The sequence below is a fragment of the Rissa tridactyla genome, chromosome 3, assembly GCF_028500815.1.
Source record: "Rissa tridactyla isolate bRisTri1 chromosome 3, bRisTri1.patW.cur.20221130, whole genome shotgun sequence".
In the NCBI taxonomy this organism is placed as follows: domain Eukaryota; kingdom Metazoa; phylum Chordata; class Aves; order Charadriiformes; family Laridae; genus Rissa; species Rissa tridactyla.
The window spans coordinates 118,907,141-118,930,274 of record NC_071468.1 but is presented as its reverse complement, the minus strand read 5'-3'; the positions used below and the strand labels follow the sequence as shown (position 1 = coordinate 118,930,274).

General features: G+C 38.1%; 1 protein-coding gene across 4 annotated transcripts in view; it reads left to right on the top strand.

Annotated features, from left to right (window-relative positions):
- The window catches only part of ATAD2B (ATPase family AAA domain containing 2B), an 82,366-nt gene extending 59,232 nt beyond the window's left edge, over nt 1-23,134 (top strand). For 2 of the 4 annotated variants that reach the window (XM_054194429.1, XM_054194430.1), the window contains 5 exons: nt 1,263-1,400; nt 14,574-15,269; nt 16,890-17,017; nt 18,175-18,303; nt 19,674-23,129. In XM_054194429.1, coding sequence (XP_054050404.1) covers nt 1,263-1,400; nt 14,574-15,269; nt 16,890-17,017; nt 18,175-18,303; nt 19,674-19,715 — 1,133 coding nt within the window. In that variant the 3' untranslated portion in view covers nt 19,716-23,129. Of the gene's footprint in view, nt 1-1,262; nt 1,401-14,573; nt 15,270-16,889; nt 17,018-18,174; nt 18,304-19,673 lie in introns of all 4 variants that reach the window. The other 2 variants (XM_054194428.1, XM_054194427.1) reach the window with 2 other exon arrangements.

The window sequence follows — 23,134 nt, the reverse complement described above, 5'->3', positions numbered from 1 at the left end:
AGTTATTTAGCAATTTTACATAGTTTTAAAATGGAAGGTAGTTTCTACATCACTTTCTTTTTCCCCATTTTTTCTGTTTTTTTTTGTTTTGGCAGATCTGCCATGTTTATTTAGTTCTGAGACTGGTGACCAATCTTAAAAGAAGTACTGCAGTGTAACAGCGTAATAAACTGTATAATAAAATCAGTGTCTAGAATTTAAACTAGAATTTCTTGTTCTTGTATGACTGAAATGAAGTGCTGTTCTCGCAAGACTGTAAATCTAAGGATAACAAATCTTAAGTTGGTAAATTGAAAAAAAATAACCAAAAAACTAGATCATTGGAATTTGCAGCTTCTCATTGAAACCAGCAGATAACAAGGTAGAAGCGATAGATGTTTTGAGTAACGAAATGCGCTTGATACGCAGTTTAAAATATTTGTAGTGGTACCTAGAAACTCACGCTGTAACTGTTAACTGTTAGGTGAGAGTTCCTTTGTGCATCTTTTAATTTCTGCTTCCGTCAGTTTTAGAGCTTCTTGTCTTCTCTCGATCACTTGGCTCTGGTTACTATTGGAGGCATGGTATGACGTTTTGAAGACTGTTTTGGTGAATGGATAGGAAATTCTACTTCACAAATATGAAACTTCAGAGATTCATTTATGTCTTTAAAATGTGCATAACCAATACGAAAGTTTGCATTTTTAGGATTTAATTAAAAAACCCCTATGAAATAGTAGAAGCTATGAGATGAACTTACATTACAGGAAGCAAACAGACTTTTTGTTAAAAGCAGAATCGCATTTTCTTAATCTAAGAGCTCATATTGACTCTGAAGTGGATTCATTTTACGTAACATAGATCACGGTGACAATACAAGGTTTTTATTTAGATACTCTTTTTGATATGGCATACTATGTCACTATGAATTGCCATTTATTTTAAATCATCTGTTTAAAATTAGGAAAAATTGAAACTGTCAATAAGAATTTGCTTTATAGAGGAAATATGGATAGAAGAGTGCAATCTTTGGGGACCCCAGTGTGAGAGACAGTCTTATTTTTCTAAGCCATCAGAGCTGACAGTTTTAAGACCATGCAACCACTGAGCCATTTTGTCAGTAGAAAACAAGTATTCTTGATTCTAATCTTTGTTTTCAATGTCCAGCTAAATATTAATTGATACGTTCTTATTGCAGCATGGTATTCCAAGTTGCTTTTTAAATTCAGTAGTTTTATGCAGCCTGGTTTATTTAAATAGGTATGGTTATCTTCTATATGCAGGCTTATCAGTAACAGCAGAACAAATGAATCCTCATGGTTCCACTGTACGGAAAACAGAAGCTAGAGTTGAAGAGGCATTTCGGAACAAGCAAAAACCCACAATGGCGGTGTGGCCCAACTCTGCGAATAAATGTGCATGTGAGTACCTTGGGTGATAACGGTGTAAAACTAGAGGTACTTTCAACGGCAAACATTTCAAATGTGTCTCTATTACTGTTTACTGATTATTTCCAGAAGTAATTTTAGACATGAAATGTGGGACTTTAGGAAATGCTCTTTTTCTGCTTACATGAAATCTCTGCCCAAGAAATTGTAAAGAAGCAGGATTTCTGTTTTTTCTGTGATAAAGAATAACTGGTTTTCTAATATAATATGCATATTATATTTTATTTGTAAAAGACTATTCTCAGTGTAAGACAACTCTGATCCAATAAGAAAATGACTCTTATCTATTTGATGAGCATTAAGATTTGTTTACTCTGTGTGTATTCACAGGTCCATACTCACACGCCGCTTCACACTCTCTCACATGCACTGTGTAGTTACTCTCTTCCTGTCTTCAGTATGTAGAGGATCATGCTAAAAGTTAGAAAAGAGATTGCAAATTTAACTGTATTTTCCTTTATGACACCTGGTTTTCAATAGTCAGTACCCATTATTGGGGGATGTTGAGATACTCTTGCTGCAGCCTACTGGATTAGTCCAATTAATTGATAGAAATTTCTAGAAATGTGAGGAGTGACTCTTCAACTGTGGTGTAGGTAGTCAGAGGCACTGCTAATTATTTTCAAGAGGTAAGTTGATTAGAAAAGGTAAATGCACGACCGATATTTTGGCTATAAACAACATAAATACTATAAGAGAAAGTAAGTATGAGGGATATACTGATAGTTGTGCGTGGCTTTCCGGCTGAGGATGTGGAATCCATTATTAATACATTATTAGTAGCGTTATCAATTATTGCTTAATAGGCAAACTGATAAATTGGAGCTGACAAATTTTCATTGGTCTTTGTGTTCTCCTTCATGGTACTTTTCCTTGATGAGAAATAGTTTTCTAGGCAAGGTGATAACTGCCCAGAGATGAACGTTGTTTATATGAGTGATAGTGTTGATGTCAAATAGTTTAATTAATTAGAGGTGTATGGTTTTATTTCCTGAAGCTGTAATTTCTTCCGTTAAAGGAATTAAAGTCAATTGAACAGAGTTATGGCTTGAGTAAATTGTTATCTAATAAATTGATGATGCGGATCCAAGCTGTTCTTTATTCATTTGGCAGCTTGTGCAAAAACAGAGAGAGAAGGGAAGGGATTCTCAGTTTATTTTAGTTTCCTGTGAAATCCAAGATGGAGATTCTCGCTCTGGCTGATCTACAGAGCACTTTCCTGGCTCTGCGTGCTCTGCAGCAAACGGTAGGGTTTATAGGCATCCAAGCCGGACATCTTTTGGGAAGGCTGCGAGCCATTACTGGTGACTCGTATAAAGAGAAGCTCTGGTACCTCTGCTCTCTTCTCCACCTAATGCTGTGGATGCAGTGGCGGCTGTCTGGAGACTAGAGCCATCGACTGAAGGAAATTGCCAGTGTTCCTCTGTGTAAACTAAAAAGGAGCTGGTGTTAAGGCTCCATTCCTGCTATTATTTTGGTGAAAATTTGCGGCTTAGTGGTGTTTGGGACTGTGATCAAATGAAAAATCTGCCTTTTAAGGCTGAGTCTGGGAAAGGTCCAGGTGATGCCTCTAGTAATCAAGAGAGAGAACCAGGAACTGATGAGCAATCAGAAATCTGCAGAGGGGATTCAAGTAGTACAGGGGCACACTTGAAGATTGATGTGGTAAGTTCAGTGGAGACTAGGAACTAGGAAGAGATACAGTCTTAGAAGGGTGTTGGGAGGAAGGAGCTGTGGTAAAATGAGAGCAGAACGGAGCAGATTGTAGGGAGCTCATGTAGCAGTAAATTATATGGTGGATTGTGATTATATAAATGGAAGAAACAAGTTTTAGAGAAGGGATTTCTGAACAGAGATGATTTTAGAGGTAGAGTGGAAATGTTTTTATGGTCAAGAACTAAGATTTATTTTTCTTAAGACTAAAAAGCATTGCACAAGCAGAGTAACAAGGACAATGATTCACATATTTTAATTACACAGGCTAAAAACTGTGCCTTCCAATTAATAATTCTGAAAGTCTTCCATTTTTTCTACTATTTGAATGTGAATTAATTTTTTTCCTTAGATAAGTCCAAGGAAAAAATCATCAATCATAACATTTTTTTTCCTGATTACATTAATTTTTTAGGAGCTTTGTTTTGCAGCTGTTTTCTAAAATACTGTAAAAGGTCAATTCAGATGAAACACTTGCGAACCCTAAAGGAAATTGTCATCATCTTCTCTAAAAACAGAGTGGACTACAAACAGAGCAGCAGCCTGCGCCAGTTTAGAGCCCTGTTTACTGTTCAGGGCTACTGAGAGTTAGTTTATCATGTATTGGTTTGTTTTCTGAGGGTTAGGTATTTCGTATGAAACTTTACTTAGTTTTTTAATTACCTATTTGTGATTTGTTTAATATTTACAATGTATTTTAGACTTTTTTTTTTTAATTTGATTAGACCAGATGGGCTATCAGAAATGTGGCACAAAACATTTGTTCTATTTGAAGGCATGGTGATATGCGTTCTGGAGTTTGATTTAATCTGCAACTTCCATTTCCCTTGTTGCAGGTACACCTGTGGTGGATGGTTGGATGGTGTATCACAGTATACCTGAGTTTTAAAAGTATTGCATTGCTAGAAGTTGCTGAAAATCCATTTAGGAGAGTTGTGCCACGGATACTTTAAACATATTTCCATAATGACTGTGTATTTTGAGAAAAGTGCAAGTGTTCTGGTGGGAACTCAGAACGGGACACAGGTCAAAAGCCTGATACAAGTAGTTATATGATCATAGAATCACAAGATTGCTGTGAGTGGAAGGAGCTTCTGGAGATCATCTAATCTAACTCCCCTGCTCAGAGCTGGTTGCTCAACACTGTGTCCATTTGTGTTTTGAGTATCTCCAAAAATGAAGGCTCCGGAAGATCTGGGAAACCTCTTCTGGTGCTTGGCCGCTCTCACGATAATTTATTTTTCTTCCTTTTGAATTCAATGTCTTGTATTTCAGTCTGTGCCCATTACCCCTTGTCACTGGGCACTGATGAGAAGGGACTTGTTTCGCCTTCGTATGTATGTGTGTGGAAGAGGAAGCTGCCAGCAACACGCAGTTTGGTGTGTCTGACAAATCATTGCTAAGTGGTTTAGGTACACGTTAGCGCATTAAACATTAGCGTCTCTTTTAATTACTGGGATGCTGTACAGTAAAACTTTGTCCTACTGCTCTGTTTTGCCAGTAGATGGAGTATGTTGCATGTTATTTTACTGTCTAGCAGTTGCTTCCTTTAGTGTTACATATAAATAAACTGTATGGGGAAGACTTGGTTTTACATTCTTACCTTTTTTTTTTTCAGTATTTAACAATAATATATTGTAGAGACACAACGCAGATTTAATGTTTTCATAGAGAAGGCGTCTTTTGTACCGTGTGATAAATACGATAGCTGTGAAAATGGCATTTGGAGCAAATAACAAAATTAAAATATGTTGGGTTATGTGAAGTATTAAAAATACAAGTTTTATATAAAAGTCATTTTATGAAATATGAAGTAAACACACTGCTAACTTTTCTCTATAATTGAAGTGATTAATGGTCTCTGTAGAAAGAACTGTAAGGAGATCAAGCAAGGATATAAAAACCTGATGCAGAAAATCTAGTTCCAAGATACATAATATTTTGGGCGTCTTTTTGTGGTGTTTTGGTTTTTGGATAATTTTTTTTTTTTTGCTAAATGGCGATCTTTGCTATCTATATGAAGCTGTGTGTTTCTGCTTTACAATGCAAAGGAGGTTTTGTTTTGGCAGGATTCGTTCTAAAAAAAGATTTTTAGAAAGAAGAGGTCTTTTGTTTATAATCTTTCTCAGAAACTGTTTTATTCAGAGTCTTTGTCTGATTTTCATCTGTTTAGTCTCTTTTCTTTGACCTCTCTGCTACAGGGGTGTCCGTGATGGATGTACTTCAGGCATTCGTGTGACTGCAGTAATGCCTTATCAAAGGACACAGCAGACCAGATGCCGTGTGGCTTTTGTTATTTTAACGACTTTCTGCCTTTTGGACTAGTTCTGAATTGGGATTCAGTATTTGGGTACCGGCATATTAACAGTCATCTAGATGCTAACATTAAAGTCCCAGTAGCTGCTGATGTTTTGTCACAAATCCTACACTTGTCACCGTTTTCTTTTCTCCTCCTGCTCTCTAGAAAAGGGATTTGACTTAGATTAATTCTTGCTTGAGATAGAGGCCAGTACCGTAACTTGACAAACACCATTAAAAATGATTTTCTGGAATTTGAGACACCGTTGGCATTTGAGGACATCAGAGCCGAGACAACTGTCTCTTTTTATTTCTTTACTGTTTTGTTCCGGACAGTGTAGGAATTAGCATTCTGGATGAGGGTATTTTGATCTCTTGTATCTGATGCTGGCTTCAAGTGGATGCTTTAAAAGGAAGTTGCAAACATTTGAGAAGTAAAAATTTTTTTTTTTTGTGCCTGATTTTGAAGGAAATACCATCTTAGCTGATTCTGAGTTGGTTAACAGTTCTTTCAAAACTCACAGGCTTTGTAATTTTTCTAATTTAAAAAGCCATTTAGTGAATTTGTGGGTGTTCTAATACATCCCGACTGCCTCTTCTTTTTTGAGATCCCATCAGACTTTTGGACTCTGGTATCAAGTGGTAAAGAAATTTTCTTTCATCACTATTAAATATCTGCCTCTTGAATTAATCGAATGTCTTTTTTTCTCTGACAGAGGGCAAAGAGAGCCCTACAATTTACCATATCAGTGACTTTTTTGTATTCTCTTGTTATTCATCTCCTTTCTAACTCAGTAATGCAAGATTGTTCAGCCTCTCTTAAGGAGGAGCTTTTCCTGAAAGCATTATTGCCACCTTTCTTATAAACATGGTAAAAAGAGAGACTTTTTCTAAAAAGTTTTTTAATTATTTCTTCTAAAATAAATTTTTTTTTCCCCTTAAAGTGGTACGCACAAGTGCTGAAACAAAAAACAATTTTCAGACCTTTTAGATATATCTTACTCCTTCCTCCCTTTTGAAAACTGTGACAATGTTTGCTTTAAATTGTTTAAAGACTTGGTGTAAAGTTTCTGTCCGCAAACATCTGTTGATCTTCTTGTGATTATTACTGGTTTTTTAACTTTGGTTTTCTTTGTTGTTTTTTTAATTTTGCCTCCTTGGCACAGAAGCCAACCAGCAGCCACGGGCCTTTCAGATATGTGATAGAAATGAATGCTGTAAACTCTGTTGAATATAATTTTAATTAGAGTAGGAGCCTCTTCTCTGCTGGTGAAGCTGCAGGAGAACCTTGCGTTCTGTTCATGGCTTTCTTGCATCAGGGAAGGTGTCATTCAGGAGGCCTTCAGAGCCAGTTGAACATACCAAAAATGTAAATAGCTGTAACAGTTGCTATTGTCTAAAGCTACTCAGCGGAGGGAAAATGAGCAGATCTATAGAGATGGAAAGCCTAAAACTGATCTCCACGGGTGATATTAATCTGATTGTCTCTTCCCTTTTGACTTCATTTTTCTCTTTAATTTTCTTATACAACTGTCTTGTCATGTACTTCACTAACATAATTACTCTGGTTTCATGTAAATTATATTTTTAGCTTAGTTTCCCAAGAAAATAATACCTGTGCTCTCTGTCCATCTCTGCTCCCCTAATGACTTCTGAATCATTTAGCCAGGTTCAGACAGATTTGACAGGAGTTGAGGGCTGGAAGATTAGATTCCTGCAGGTTTTGTGAAAATTGGTAGCTGGATGAATCATAAATCAACACATCTACTGAAGGAAAAGGGTATAGATTGAAAATGGTAGTTATCTTTTCTGCTTGGCCTTGTTAGCTGATCGTTTAAAACATTGTACTGGCCAGGCATGGCGTGCACCTCTCAGATGTTGGGTATCTTGTGTCCTGTTCAGCAGGGGTGGGGAGGAACAGAAGCTACTGGGAGAGTTTTCATAGAATCATAGGGTTGGAAGGGACCTCTGGAGATCATCTCGTCCAACCCCCTGCCAGAGCAGGGTCACCCAGAGCAGGTGGCACAGGAACGCGTCCAGGTGGGGTTGGAATGTCTCCAGAGACGGAGACTCCACCACCTCTCTGGGCAGCCTGTTCCAGGGCTCTGCCACCCTTAAAGGAAAGAAGTTCCTCCTCATGTTTAGGTGGAACTCCCTATGCTCAAGTTTGTGCCCGTTACCTCTTGTCCTGTTGCCGGGCACCACTGAAAAGAGCCTGGCCCCATCCTCCTGACACCCACCCTTTAAGTATTTGTAAGTGTTGATAAGGTCCCCCCTCAGTCCTCTTTTTTCCAGACTGAAGAGACCCAAATCCCTCAGCCTTTCTTCATAAGAGAGGTGTTCCAGTCCCCTCATCATCTTGGTAGCCCTTTGCTGCACCCTCTCCAGCAGCAGAAAGTGTTTTGTGAGAAACACTGGGAAAAGCTTGAGTTGTCAGGGAGAAGCAGTTGACAAGGGTCAGAAAACTGGGATACAAACTGAAACACAGGAAATTCCATCTCAACATGAGGAGGAACTCTTTACTTTGAGGGTGGCAGAGCCCTGGCACAGGCTGCCCAGAGAGGTGGTGGAGTCTCCGTCTCTGGAGACATTCCAAACCCGCCTGGACGCGTTCCTGTGCAGCCTGCTCTGGGTGACCCTGCTCTGGCAGGGGGTTGGACTAGATGATCTCCAGAGGTCCCTTCCAACCCCACCATTCTATGATTCTGTGATACTGCAGCCAAGATTTTTATTTTTTTTTTTTTTTTTGGAAGCATGTTTCATTTCCTCTTACGGAACTTGACGACTCCTTGTTGAGTAGAAGTGAGGTTCATCAAGTGTTTGCTGACATAACATAAACTGTTATATATGCTGCTGATGGTCATAAATATGTTAGCGTGTTGCATACAATTTTTAAAATGTATTTGTCAGGTCTGTACCTTGAGTGCCTCCCATCTAGGTAAACCTTCCGTCTAGGTGAAGAAAATGACATGTCTCTTAGGGGTTAGTTCACTTGAAGCTGGTCAAACTGCAGGTTACAACTAAAGGTGCTGTCTTGCCTTTTCACTGGCTGCTTATTTCCCCCATCTCCCCTGGGCCAGCACCATCATTCATGAGTTGGAAAGCTCAGTTGGGGAACTGAAGATGTTGAAAACTAACCCAGAAAAAAAAATGTTTCAGATGGATTTAGTTCCCTTATCTGTTTTACTGCAGGAACAGTAGTGCCGGCACAAATGAGGTAGTGGAAATGCTATAGCTGGCTTTGGAGCGAGAAATGGCTTTGTCTGTGAGTGGAAGCTGGCACCTCATTTTGCTTTTTAAGCCATTGTGGAACTGCGCTCTGTTCTTTCTTGCTGCTTATCTCTGACTGCAGTTTGGGACTTTGTGACTAAAAACCCCAGAGACTTTCAAGTGGACTATTCAGTGCCCCTTGGTAAGGAACGTGGAGCTATTGGAAGCAGCTAAATTACTGTGACAGATAGATAGATATCCTGGATGCTGCATAAGAGGGTGTAAATTGCTGGTAATAAGTGCTTTCTCAAGGCTTTGAGTTACTTTATGCACAAGACATCAGAAAGAAGTTTAGGGTTTTGATCATGGAAGAAAAACTTGAAACACGTGCATTGCTTCAAGTGGTTCTTGATGATACTGCAGACACAAAATCGAGATCCACGGTGATCTTGCTTGCCATGAGAATCTCCAGTGGATTTTAATCCCCGGGTATTCTTCATGAAATAAAGGTAACAACAGAGAATCTACTGTTTGATGGATGTGAGTTTTATCGTTTAATGACAAGAGGATTCACGTTCTCTGATGGACTTTTCTGCAGCATAAAGTGAACTTGTTAGCCTCCACTGGTACTGTGCTGCGCTCAGTGTTCTGTAGTAGTCAAACTACAGGAATTCCAAGAGAAACATGCCTGCTTTGACTGCGGCATCTTCTCATTAGAATTCCTCCACATTAAGGCAAGCAGACTTGCTTGTTAATGACTGACAATCTTTGAATCTTCTAATTATATCTGCTTCCTTTTCCAACGGTTAACTTTATTTCTATATAGTCTGCAGTTCTGTCACTGTACTACTGTACTACTGGATTTGGGGGACGGCAGCAGTGTATACCTCAGCTTTGATGCTTCCGTACCTTTTTTTTTTTTTTAGATCTGTTTTCCTGAGACCATACTAAAGAGAAGGGTGACAGTTACCTCTAGATCTCAGAGGAATACTTCAGCAATGTGGGAAGGATTTAGATTTTTTTTGTTTGTATTGTTTTGGGGTTTTTGACCGTCACTGTTCTTTAATATCCAAGAACTGCACCCTGCTCTGGACAGGGTTGGTGTGCACCGCTAGATAAGGGTGTTTATTCCACCAGAAGATGTTGTCGTTACTTGGGGTATCTGACTTGAGAATCTTAAGGCAGAACCTGCCAGTGGGTGAGAATTTCCGAAAGTCCACTACAGGTTTCATTTTACTGACCTTTTGCCTAGAGGATGAGTCCTTCCAAAGTAAGTACAGAATTTCTTTTTTAATCATGGGAGGCCACCTCTGCGAGAAATGCTGTCTGCCTTAAGTTCAGGGATCTTTCAGCAGACTCTTAAAGTGTCTCAACATAGGAATATCAAAATTGAGAAACCCCACTTACTGCGTGACAAAATGTAGGGTAAATTTTTATTGAGTGAGTAATTACATTGTATTACACTGCACTTTTTAAAAATGCTGTCTGCATATACTGTGGTGCTTAGGGGGAAAAAAAGAGTGGGGAATGGTTGTTTTTGATACCAACTTCATATGAACTTAAGTGAAAAGTTTTGTGGGACTCATGGTCAAACAGGTATTTATAGTCATTACAAATTCTGAATAACGATTTACAAAAAAAAAAGCAAACCAGAAAGAAGCTAGAACTGAAGTGAGGATCCCCTTGGCAAATCTGTAGAGGTTATGTGAAGATTATAGAGAGAAGAGTTCAGCAATTCAGAAGGCAAGTGAATGTATTCATGTGTGAATAATTGGTATTATAATAGTTTGAGTTATAGAAACTCAGTTCTATAGAGGAGGGTTCCTCTGACAATAGTATTTCTACTGCCTCTGGCACAAATACTGCCAAAAGTCTGGGTATCAATGGGTAGATTTCAGATGAGTAGTTTTAAAAGGAATAATTGAAAAGGTGTTAATGCATTAACTTGCAATTGTATATACTCTGGGTTTTGGGGTATTGTTTTTTTTCTTTTTTTACGAAGTTAACTCAGAAGTTTTTCTTCTGTAAATAGCTATCCCGTTCTGTTACTGAAAACTTCAATGCGTCACGAATCATACTGACTATAAAAGAAAGCGTGGGATTCTACTCTCACTAGTTTCCAGTCTTATAAAATATCAACATTAAGGTAGAGGAGAGCGGACTCCAGGTTAAATTTATTTTTTAGCGGCAATCCATTAACCCATTAGTTCCTGCCCATTAGCCCTTTAGTTTTGCATCATTTTTACCTTGTGGTAGCTCCTTCTTACTTTGAATCATATTCAACTGTCTTGCAGGATTCAAAGATAAATTTTACTTTTTCCTGCCTCATATGACAGCTTCTTAGGTCTGTGTTACTGCGCCTTTTTCTTTCCAGTAAATACAAAGAGAATCGATCTAGACGATGAAATCTGGTGTGGACTTCTACATTTGGTCGCATGGTTCCTTGCCCCATTAAATACTCCTGCTTGTACCACTCCTGTAGCTTTACTGGGGGAAGTGGGCAGGACAGAAAGACAGACTGGTGGCGGTTTTTGTTTTTAAATGTTGTCTTCCTTGTTCAGCTTTTTGCTCTTCCTAGAGGCTTGCCTGTCTGTATAAAAGAAAAATCTGTGTAATGGTATTATGGATGCTAAGGATCTGGAACAAAAATGTTGTTCTCCTGTCCCAAAAGACATTGCTTTGCACGGGGCAGTGCAGCCTGGTTGAGAACAAAAAGGTGGTGTTTTGAAGGGGCAGTTCAAATGTGAGGACTAGAAGTCAACTTTCTATGTGATCAAGAAGGTGAAAACAGGTGAATAAAGATGTATTGGGTAGGGGACTAAGAAACTCACTGAGGTAATGAAAGTGTGGTGGGCAGTTTTGTGTTAAATAAGTTCTAACGAGAGATTTAGTTGGGTTTATGAAAATCTGAGGAGGCAAAGCTTCAGTGGCTGGGCTGGAAGGGGGTGAAAGCAGGAAGGCTTTTATCTGAATGACAGGAGAAAAAAGTTGATTCTTAGAAGTATATGGACAAAAAGAATCAGGATTTTTGAAGCGTTGATCACTTGTTGTTTACAGGTCTGGGTGGCTTATGTGATGATGGTACTGCTTTAAAGCAAGAAGTGAGAGTCTGGCATGGGAAAACTTTAGCATTGACTGAATTCTATTGACTAAACGTGGGTGAAAACCAAAAGTAGCTAGGTTATTGCTTTTGTCAGCACAAATCCTGTAAAATACTAGGAGAGCATATTCTGCAGTATCTGGTGATGAAATGCTGTTCTTCATTCCTAAGTCTCAGTGGTTGGTTGGAGGTATCGTTTTTTTATAATATCGTGACATAACATCAGTTTTATAACAATAGCAGTGTTTCAGCCAAAGCTCTGCTTTGTTTGCATACTTTGAGCTGGCTGAAAAATTTCCTGCATTTACTGGTTTTGATGCAGTGTAAACCTCAGAATTCCTGGGAGGACATCTGTAGCACTTTTGTGGTTCCTTTGTCCTAATTAAACAGCAGTAAAACCCAACCTGCACAACTTATGTTCGAATACTACTGCATGAGAGTGAGAGTTTAGCTGGACTCCCTGACCGGCATTTGGGAAGGCTTGAAATGTAACTAGATGTGTAATGTAGGATTAATTTCATTTTACTTTAACGCGGTTTCTCCCACAATTAGGGATTTTAGGAATGGACCTGTGTGTTTAGGCAAATAATGGGTTCTCATCCCAGGTAGGGTTTTGCAGGGTGGTCAAAATGGGCATATGGAAAGTCAATGGGCATAGTAAAATGGGCATATGGAAAGTATAATTCATTGATACAATAAATGTCAAATATATTTGATATTGTATCTGACTCCTAGAGCAAAGTCAACCTAAAAAGCCAGAATCAGTGTATCTTTAAAATTTTCAACTTTCTCGTTAATTTATACAGTTTAGGACATATTAAATTTCCTTTAAAAGAGTTCTCCTCCCCTCCTGTGTTTGACTTACCCACCTTTGGAGTTGACCTGAGGCTAAACCCATTGCCTAATAGGGCAATTTTTTGTTTGTAAGTTTATATTTCCCTGTTTAGCTTCAGATTTGCTGCTTCTGTTGTTAATGAAAATCTCTTGCACAAGGGAAAGATTACACGAGCTCTTGAAAAGTTATCTAGGCAGGTTGTAGTTTGCCATCAAGAAAACAGTGAAACTGTGGAAACTGCTGTCAAATCTACAAAATAGCTGGAGAAAGGGGATTTTCCCCTCAAATCTCACAGTTCTCAGTAAGGATTATTTGTAACAATGAATACATACTCCAAGTGAGACTGTGTTTTTATTCCAATGTGACTGTATCTTTAGATAGGTTTGAAAACTAAAAGGTTATGATTTATTCGTAACGTAGTGGTTAAACTACCTGCTTACATACGCCACTCATGGGGAGGAAATTCTGAAGTACAATTGTGCTTCTCTGAGCTTCTCTGATTTAATTCTCAACACTTGTACCTGCATAGTGCCTGTATCTTCAAAGCAACTTAATAAACAGCGATCTTTGTCACTCAGGGTGAGTTGGCAGAGACAGATCTGGAACTTAATATCCCATAAATCAAAGCAGCCTAGAAATACCAAGAACATTATGGAGGTGCTCAACACAGGAGTTCATTTCAAAATGGAGGAAAATTTGTTAATCTCTGTTGGCTGTGATTTTCAATTATTAGCACTTGGCTGCAACTTCAGCAATTTTGCAAAAAAGTGAGCAGTCTGCATTATTACTTGAATTCGAATGTAGAAGTTTCCATTTTTCCTAATCTTTCCTTAGTCTTCTGAGCTGTGTCATATTAGTGCTCTTGAAAACGATGTTGACAACATTATTAGGTTTGAATGGTCTTCCTTATGTATTTGCTTGATCATATTGCAAATGTATGTATAGTAAGGAAAAAAGGATCCCATGCCCGTGTTGCTTCGAGTTGAGTTGCGTAATATGAGGGGAAGGTATTGGTGATGAGGCCAGTCTGAGGAGCTATGATTCCCTTTCTGGTTACAGACTCATCGCGCGAATGCCGATGTTTGTGAGGTCTTGCTGTAGCCAGGGTTGCTAAAATGGTCCGGATCTAAAATAAAAGATTCTGATTTTTTTAAAACCACATGTTGTCAATGCAGTGAACTTCAGTACAGAGGTGGGAATTAATGGAAAACTGAGGAGCTTTAGCTGATTGAAAACAGTGCAGATGTATTTGAATTGACAATGGACATAAATTGAAATGAGAGGTGCTGTCTGGATATAGGGCAAAAAGCCTTTTCATTGTTACGACCATTATGCATTGGTACGGGATGCCCATGAAGGTCATATAGTCCACATCTATGGAGGTTTTCAATCCATGGCTGGATAAAGCCCCGAACAACCTGGTCTGCCCTCATAGCTGACGCTGTTTTGAGTGGTAGGTTGGACTAGAGACTTCCTAATGCCCCTTCCAACCTGAATTATTGTATAATTATTCTATGAATCTATGGATTGTACTTCCATTTGCGTTGTTATATGACAATGTCAAATTGCTGAGGTTCTAAAAAGGGAAAATGAGAATAACTGTCTTTAGAGTCTGCATTACCCAAGTGAGAATGACTGTCTGAGTTCTACATCATTGCTCAGCTGTTTTCTTTTAGTGTTTTACCTACAAACAGGTATATATAAAAATACAGTAAGTAGGAGAGGCTAGCAAGTCTTCTTTGTTTTCATAGTTTAGAGAAGGAATTGTGTACGCGACTGAGTGTTCACTCCCTATACTTCTAAAAGTCCTTTGTGTCTGTAATTTGCTCACATTGAAATCAACAGACAGCTTGCATTTTTCCTTGAAATGTGAACACGTTTGATTGCCTCACACACTCCAGCATATTCTTATCTCCTAGTCTGTTTACTGAGGGCTACCCGTGCATCTAAAAGTTTCTTTTTTTTTTTTTTTTTTTTCATTACGATTCAGTTCGAATAAGGAGAAAATCAAGACGGCGCTCGCAATGGGGCAAAGGCATTATTAAGAAGAGAAAAGTCAATAATTTAAAGAAAGATGAAGATGATGCCAAGTTTGCTGATGATGAAAATCATGGAGAGGACAGTAAATTGCTGGAAAATGGAGAGCTAGAGATCAGCGCTGACTGCATTGAGGAGAATGGAGAGGAAACAGGAGATCTCTCTATGACAAATGATGAATCCTCTTGCGATATTATGGATATAGATGCAGAGCAGAGGCTTAACAATGGGACATCAGGAAAGGAAAACAATTTTGCATCCACCGAAGAAGAGAGCTCAAATGAATCTCTGTTAATCGCCGACAGCGTTACCCTGAGTGCTGAAAAGGAATTAAGGAAGGACTCTACATCAAAAGGGGAGTGTGTGAATGGAGAGACATCTGTACACAGCTCAGAGGGTATACCTGTTCCAGCATGTCATAATGGTAAAATGGAATCCGTTGATGCTGTTTCACCCTGTGACAACAGGGATGGGTCTAGTAACAAGCAAAAATCTTCATCTGAAGATCAGCCAAAAGAGAAAACAGAAGCTTCCAGTGAAAGTCAAGGAGCTGATCTAGTGAAAGCTGAGTTACCACATTGCAGCAATAATGAAAAAACACTACAGAGCACAGACATTGAAACTAAAGATGCTGAAGCAGATAAAGAAGGTAGGTATACCTTGATTTCAGTGTTTCTGTCCTTTTCTTCGGGTCCAAGTTAATATGTGTCTATTTTTAATTGTCATATCTTATGTTGCAATTATTATTATATAATAGTATCTTATGAACTGCTGTATATTTATTTGAAACTTTTAGTATGCCTACAACATTTAATTCCACATAGATAAATTAGAAGTCCATCTGTGACTTGCTGTAATGTTATCTTAGGCAAGTAAGTGTATCTCCATACTTAAAATATTCTGTTTACTTTTGTAGGGTGTATTGGAAATATTGTAAATACTGAGATAACATTTAAACAATAATTAAAGATGTAAAAAATATTATCAATGCAGATAAATTTATATGTTTTGGTCTGTATGTTCTATCTGCTCTGTATTTTGATCTATCTATCTTATTGTCTTATTTTGTTAGAGATTTGTGATAAAATACCATTGTCATTGGATGAAAGACCCTAGAAATCCAGAATGTATTCCTTTAAAAACATTTGCTCATAGCAAAAGTTAAAGCAGTTTAACTCCGAGCAAAAGCCAGATAAACTGTTGTTTATCTAATGGAGAAGGTATCTGGCTTTGGAGTTACAGTCAACACAGCAACAGTGCCCCAAAAAGATAAGACAAGGAGAAGGGAAATCCTGGTGGTGCATAAAAGAAGGGACCACGTCCTTTGAAGACAAGAGACATAGTTTCCTCAGGGAAGAGAAATAAAAGCCTTATGCATGATTGCCTTTTTAATTAGTGTTTCAAAATTAGCTACAAGAATGAAATCTTTACTTCAAAAGTTAGTGCTGAGATTTACAAAGTAAATGAGCTTTAATGAGATATCTGGATTACGAGAATATCACTATGTACACGTTGGCTGTGTTTGTGCAAACGTATTTTCTCTAAGTGTAAGGAGAATAGTAGAAGAAAGGTCCTAAGAATATCAGAAGAAGAGTATGGTCTGTGTTAAGAGTCCTCACATTTCTAAATTTCGTAGTTGAATTTTGTGTACATTGGGGACCGGTTGTAATAACAAGGGGTCCTCAGAAAAAAAACAAAAACATTTTAAATAGTTGAGGAGGAGAAAAACAGGGAATGAGTGTAGGGAGAGAAGAGGATTGGACAGCAGCTTTAATACAGAGGTGGAAGAAAACAGAAATGTGTCACAAAAGCATGAAGTTTTAGGAGCAGAGCAGATGTTAGAATCACCGTGGTGATGAAGACATGAGATGCTTTGGAGAGAAAAATGAGGATTTGATTCACTTAGGCAGAAAGATTTTGAGCATTAACTTAATACCTGAACTTCACTTAGAAGCTGTATAATTTGACGTTGCTAAGTAGAAATGATACAATGGAAGAACTCTTTCAGTGACATTCAGTTTTCTGCTGGGACTTTGCACTTCAGTTTTCAAGATGACCAGTTTCATGTGTGTTTTCTGAACTGTGGTTTTGTGCAGCTGTAAACATTCAGAATTTCCCAAAGGTGGTGAATAACGCATGCTGCTACAATCCTGCTTGTTGGTTCAAAAAAACCCAACAAACCAACCACGCAAAATCAAACCGAAGTGAAAGAAACAAGCTGTTCATTTTGAGAGACTGACGGTGCTGATAATTGTTTTTCAAATTACAGGTATATTCAAAAGCAAGAAAACTCGAAAAGTCGCTACGGAGCAGTCAAAGCCCACAAGTTTGGAGCAGGTCCCAGAGGAACCATTGGATCCCTTACCCTCTGTAGTCGTTGACCATGACAGACTAAAGGTAATGGAACTGAAAAACAAGTTGATCTATTAATGAAACTGTCCATGAAAAATGCTTCCTTCCTGTTACGAAGTAACATTTCCTTTATTTCTGACTGCAAACCAATATTATGGCAGCAGTAACTTTTGAAGATGATTTGTCGATCGGTGGGTTTTGGATGAAAAGTTAATAATAAAACTACTGAATCCTTACTGTCCCACCATTACTAACTTTAGAAATCCAGTAATGGCACAGCAGTCCACTATTTTAATTGCAGTTTTTGCAGGTACTCTTGTGTGTTAATTGGACATGCTGGTTACTGAGGAACTGCTGGGTGCCTAGTAATTAGGAGTTAACATCGTCTTTTCCCTTCCCTTGTACATATACTTGGTGGAAAGAACTGTTAGCGGATTGGCAAACAAATTGGAATCTGTGTTGATGTTTCGGCGTCATTGTCTGAACCCCTGCTAGTTAATTTTCTTTCAGTTTTGTCTCTTTTAAAGCAAAGTTACAATAAAATTTGCTGTCTTGTGTTGTAGAAAAACTAGCTTGACCTACTATGAAATTTAGATCCCACTTGCTGTGTAGTACAGATGATAATCTCTTTGGAAACAATAAAAGTGTTATGAGAGGAAAAAAAATCTTAAAATTTAGTATCTGCTGCTACAGAAAATACACACTTTCACCTTTTCTTTATGAAGAGAATGTTTTACATGTGTTGCGCCCCCCCCCCCCTTATTTTATAGTACAGCTTTCCAACATTTGGGGAATTCCAAATGTGTTTCCATTTGGTACTTAAAATTTCATGCCAATGCAAGTTTTTCAAAATGTCTGCTTTAGCTATTTAGGCAGTTTCTATGGTATGCTTTGTCACGATTATTGACTAAGGTGAAACAGGATGAAGTATCATTCAAACAGAACAAACGCTGCCGTAGCTACGCTGAGTATAAGATCTAAGACCAGAGGATAAAAGTGTGGGAATTGAGACATTGGGTCCTTTTGGATCTATATGGAAGCAGGGGCCTTACTGATAGCCAGGGATGGTCCATTTTATTTGTATGTGTCTCTCCAAAATAGGGCTTCAGAAGGAGATTGTGTTTCTGATTTCTCCTTAAAAAAAAATCGAAAAGAGTGATTATAAAAGCCCTCTAAACTTTTACCTTTCGTTGTTCCAACAGAAACTGCTTGATTTGGTGGTTAAGAAAAGTGACAACCTGACTGTTGACCAACTTGAGAGATTGTATTCACTCCTCAGTCAGTGCATCTACAGACATCGTAGAGACTATGACAAATCACAACTTATAGAGGTGATGTTACAGTTCCTTTTATTCTTTATCTGAATTTTGTGAGACTCTTTCTTCAAGAACTAAGTTAATCTATCAGTTTATTGTTGTACTAGATGGTAAAAGCTTTGAATAGACCTGGAGGAAGGTATCTATAAGCAGAAAAAAGTTTAGTGTGTTAATGACTTAAAAAACAGAGGTTCTTTCTAATAATACTTTCCTCGGAAAAGGATTAAGAATTTAACCTAAAAGAATGGAGGAAGAAGAGGAGAGGATACAGCAGGATGCAGAAGCACATGCTAGCAGATTAAAAATGGAGTAGAAGCAGTTTCCACATTTGTGGCGTGAATAACAGTGGACATAGTGGCTACTTCATGGGCAGACTGAGACAGCTTGGCTGCGGTTGCCCCTGCTTGCATTTGTGTAACTAGGCCAAAAACATTTACGTGTTTCTGCTCCATGCAGTTTGCTGATTGTGGCTTTCATAGAAGACCTTAAGAGTTTGCAAACTTTCTCTAGATGGGTAAGTATACCCTTGGGAAAGTCCAATCCAGCAAGATGCGAGCCAGTTGTCTGCTTTGCTGCCATCCTTTGCCTCTGAAAGAGTTTGCTGTCAAAGGCCTCCTGTCTGCAAACACAATAAGTTGGTCATTTCACCATTGGTGTAAGCTGATTTGACACTCATTCCCTCCAGCATCGTTGCTGTAGCCGTAGAGGGCTTTGGATCAACTTGCTTATTCAGCTGATAACCAACACTGCTGAAAAAAGGACAATTGCTAGTTTCCAGTTGGATAACTGAACACTAAATGTTTTTCTCCATTAATGTTTTACAACAAAACCTGGAAAAGACTTAACATGAGATATCGTAGAGTTCTTGCGAAATGCTTTTGAAACCATTTCCACGCTATTCCTCTGCCATCTTCACTTAAAAATATGTTGAAAGTCTGTGCCAAATGTTAGGTAGATTAAAAAGACATTTATCCAGCAGGAGTATGTAGAAACTGATCTTTACTTTGATTTTCCAAACTGTGCAGATATGTTTTGCAGCTGGGTCACCAATAGCATAAGTGTGCAGTAAGACTTGAATTCGTGCCATGTGCCATTGCGATGCTTTCTTAATACATATGGAGTACGTTAATTATATGTGACCCTACTACACTTGGATTTTCCCGTAGACCGTCAGAGTGAAGCTCTTTTCTGCATTAATACTTGGTTAATTAGTTTCCTCTTTTACCATATTTTGCTAGGAGATAGCAGCTAATAAACAGACATTTTTACTTTCCTATTACTTATTTGTTCAGATTTAAAAAAAAAATAGGCCAGTAAATACGATTATGTATTGTAACTTAATTTTTTGTCTCTGTGTGTTTATGTATAATTGATGTCTCTTGCAGGAGATGGAAAGAACAGTTCATGTGTTTGAAACATTCCTGTGAACTCGTCAAGATGGGTGGGTTTATCCTCTCAAACTGCTCATGGGAGAGCAGTCCTCTGAGCCATTCAGTTTCCATTTGCACCAAGTATGTGCAGAGCCTTGGTCTTAAGTGCTCTCTCTTTTTTGTTCTGTTGAATTTGGTGCTATCGTCTCAGGTACCTGAAACCAACCAGCCTACAAGAACCAAACGGAACTTCATATAGTTGTATCTGATATAAATAAAGAATACAATGCCACAGCTTGGAGATTTTTGGTGCTACAGAAACTGTTCTGGTTTCTGCTCTTGTTCACTCTACATGCATTATCTTTGGGGAAACTTCAGGCAAAGTGGAGACCAACACATACAAGAGAACTGGAAAGAGCAGATCTGAGTTGAATATTTTTAAACAGGCAAACTTTTTTTAATTTTTTTTTTCCAATTTTTCTCTTCTCTGGGGTAACGGACAAAAAAAAACCACAACCTGTTCTAAAGAAGGCAATGATGCATTGTGGTAGGAATCTTGAGTAACTGGATGTACAGTAATTAGAAGATGAGGCTCTCTAGAACTGCCTTTAATGTGCCTTTTAGTCAATTGAGAAAGATAAGGCTAATCATTTGGTTTGGATTCTAGCAAATGGCAATGTTAGAAAGCTGTCTTCAGAATGAAGATCTCCAAAAGGATGATTTGTATTCTCTTCATTGGATGGCAACAGTATTATGGTTCTATAATGCCTGTCTTACTCTACAGAACTAAGACACACTGAAAAAGCCACATACTTTACCAAAATGGTGAAATTACTTTTTCATTGGTATTTATTTGTTTTAGAAACAAGTTACACAGTGAAACTCTTCTGTGTTGCTAAAAGTGAAGCATTTTCCCACCATGTCCTTGTTTTCCATTTGGGGTTCTTTAAGAAAACCAAGTGTAATACTGGCAGGTTTCTTTCCGAAGTTCCGTGTTTGTAACATAGCTTGGACTGTGCAGTGCAGGTAAGAAGACACTATAGTCGGTCAAAGTCCTGAAGCCCAAGCTCACTTGAAAATAAAACTTAAACTAGGCTTCGCAACTCGGTCCATGCAAAGCATCGTTAACGTGGGGGGACTGGAGGGACAGCCTTTCCAATCCATCTGTTCGGACCAAAGTTCTCTGGGTCTGAATTGCGTAGTTCAAAACCTTTCCTTTCTGGCACCTGGAGAGAACAGTCTAGGCAGTTTCGAGAAAAAACATGTTTTGTCACAAGCTCAGTATTAAAACGTGACCTGGGCTGATTGATTTCAAACCTACGTGGAAAGTCTTTTTAGAGAAGTTGGTTCGTGTTACCATCGTTAACCATTCATTGTGACTGTCCCTGCGTAGCGGCGGAAGTGTCTTTCCGGAAATATGCAATACAGTGTGCTTAGTTTTTAATTAGAGCAAACAGTCTTGGACTACTGCAGAGATACCGAGCTACCTCAGCTTTTTGTATTTTAGTTACCAACAGTGTTTATGGAGGACTGAAATCACTCTGCTCCCATTTACAAGCTGAAGCTAAGGTACTTGTCTCCACCTCCACGGCTAAGAGTAGTACAGCGCCGCAGAGAAACCCAGCGTGGGCCCTGGGCTACTGCAGTAATCCAAAGTGCTTTGTATATTATGGTTCAACATAATTCTGTCTTAGGTCTTTTTCTCCCCCGAACGCCACTGTTTTCCTTTATAGCTAATGGCAGAAAAAGGTTTTAAGCGTTCGCGTACATCTAGTTACACCTTCTAAATGCAACCCATGCAGAAACACTGTATTTTTTAGGTGGGAAAGTGCGATTAAAAACAACAAAAACAAGCAGAAAACACACTTTAAATGAGATTCTTTGATCTCAGATTTGGTTATGGGATTTTTTTCCATGGTTCATTTAGTATTTATTAGCATCATACCTGTTTGAGATATTTTTGTGTCTGGTACATTAACAGCATTTTGTATTTTGATGGAAATTGTTACAAACTTTAAGATTTGATTAAATAAAATGTAGCAGATTTTTTGTAGCAAGTTTCTGATAAAAGGGTTTTTTGCAAGTCTCAGGTTCTTGCTGCAGAATTTTTTAAAAATATTTATTCCAGTTTCACTTACTCAAAGAAGTTTTTGTTCAAGTAACAGCAGCACTTGTGGAAGATAAAACTGCATACGTTTTTAAGAAGATAATAAATTTATATAAATTAAAAGAGTTGAGAATTTTAGTCACCAGTGAGTGTGAAAAGCAAGTTTAAGCTAATGCCTAGCATTAAAAATGGTTCTAAAAGGTCAGGTTTCTAAAGGAAAATTTTTACTGTCAGTTGTTGATTGGGAAAAATCGTAAGAGGCAACTTTACGAATTGAGGAGCTGCCATGTTGTCGTAGAGAAAAGTAGCTGATATCAGATGTTCTAGCGGACAGCTTACCGAAAACGATATACTCGCCTTCCTAGCCCAAATAACCACACTTCAGTTTTTGTTTTCCTTTACAGATGTCTGGTGGTTATAGAGTTAAAACAGCTGTTAATCTATCCATGTGGTCTAAACTTGTTTACTCTTTGTACGTTTTTAATTTTTTTTAATTTTATTTTATTTTTTGCCACATAGCATTGGCAAGAGTTTGTACAAATTGACCTCTCTTCCTTGTTTCTTGTTGTGAAAATTGCAAATAAACTCCTGCGTGATGAGTCCTCGTGCTGGGGCCCATGAGATGTGGCCGGCCAGAAGGAAGGAGGTTTCTCTCTGGGGCTGGTGGGGGCTGTCGTGGAGATATTAGAGTTGCTCTTGGGTGAAGTTGATGGCTATGGAGTTAATTGTATTTGCAAGCTTGAATCTCACCTGTGATTAAATTTTTTCGTTTTGTTTTGTGTCCTCTGTATTGTTACTTGATTTCCTCATATGCCAATGTATTTATAGGATTAATGTTTTTTGTAATATCTTGTCTTCCCTTTTTTTTTTTTTTTTAAGTTGGTGTGTCAGCTCTGGTTTTACCTTCAGTCTCCTGAATGGCAGGTCCTGCAGCTGATAGTCATTTATTTTGTTTTTATTTTATTTTGTAATCACAACATAAGCTTGAATTTGGGCTTGTACTTGCATCTTTTGTATCTTGTACATTGGGTTATTTAGACATCGGGGAGTCCTGTTTGGTTTCATTAACGTGTGTCTACTTTGTGGATTAAGTAGACTTCCTTCATCAACTATGGTATATTTTGGATTCTATAGTTTTATTCAGAACTGTGTTTAAATTGATGTTTTGCATTTTGACTTCATTTTACGTTAGTTTGAAGTAAGTTATTTAATTTTTTTGAACTTCTGGAAATTTTGAACATTTTACTGTAATTTGTAATATAACTGCTGTGAAATACTTGAATAAAGATGACAAGAAAACACAGTGTTAGCTCCTTCAAAAATGTATGTAAAAGAAATGCTGCCTCCTAACTGATTTCGGTCTTTTTCT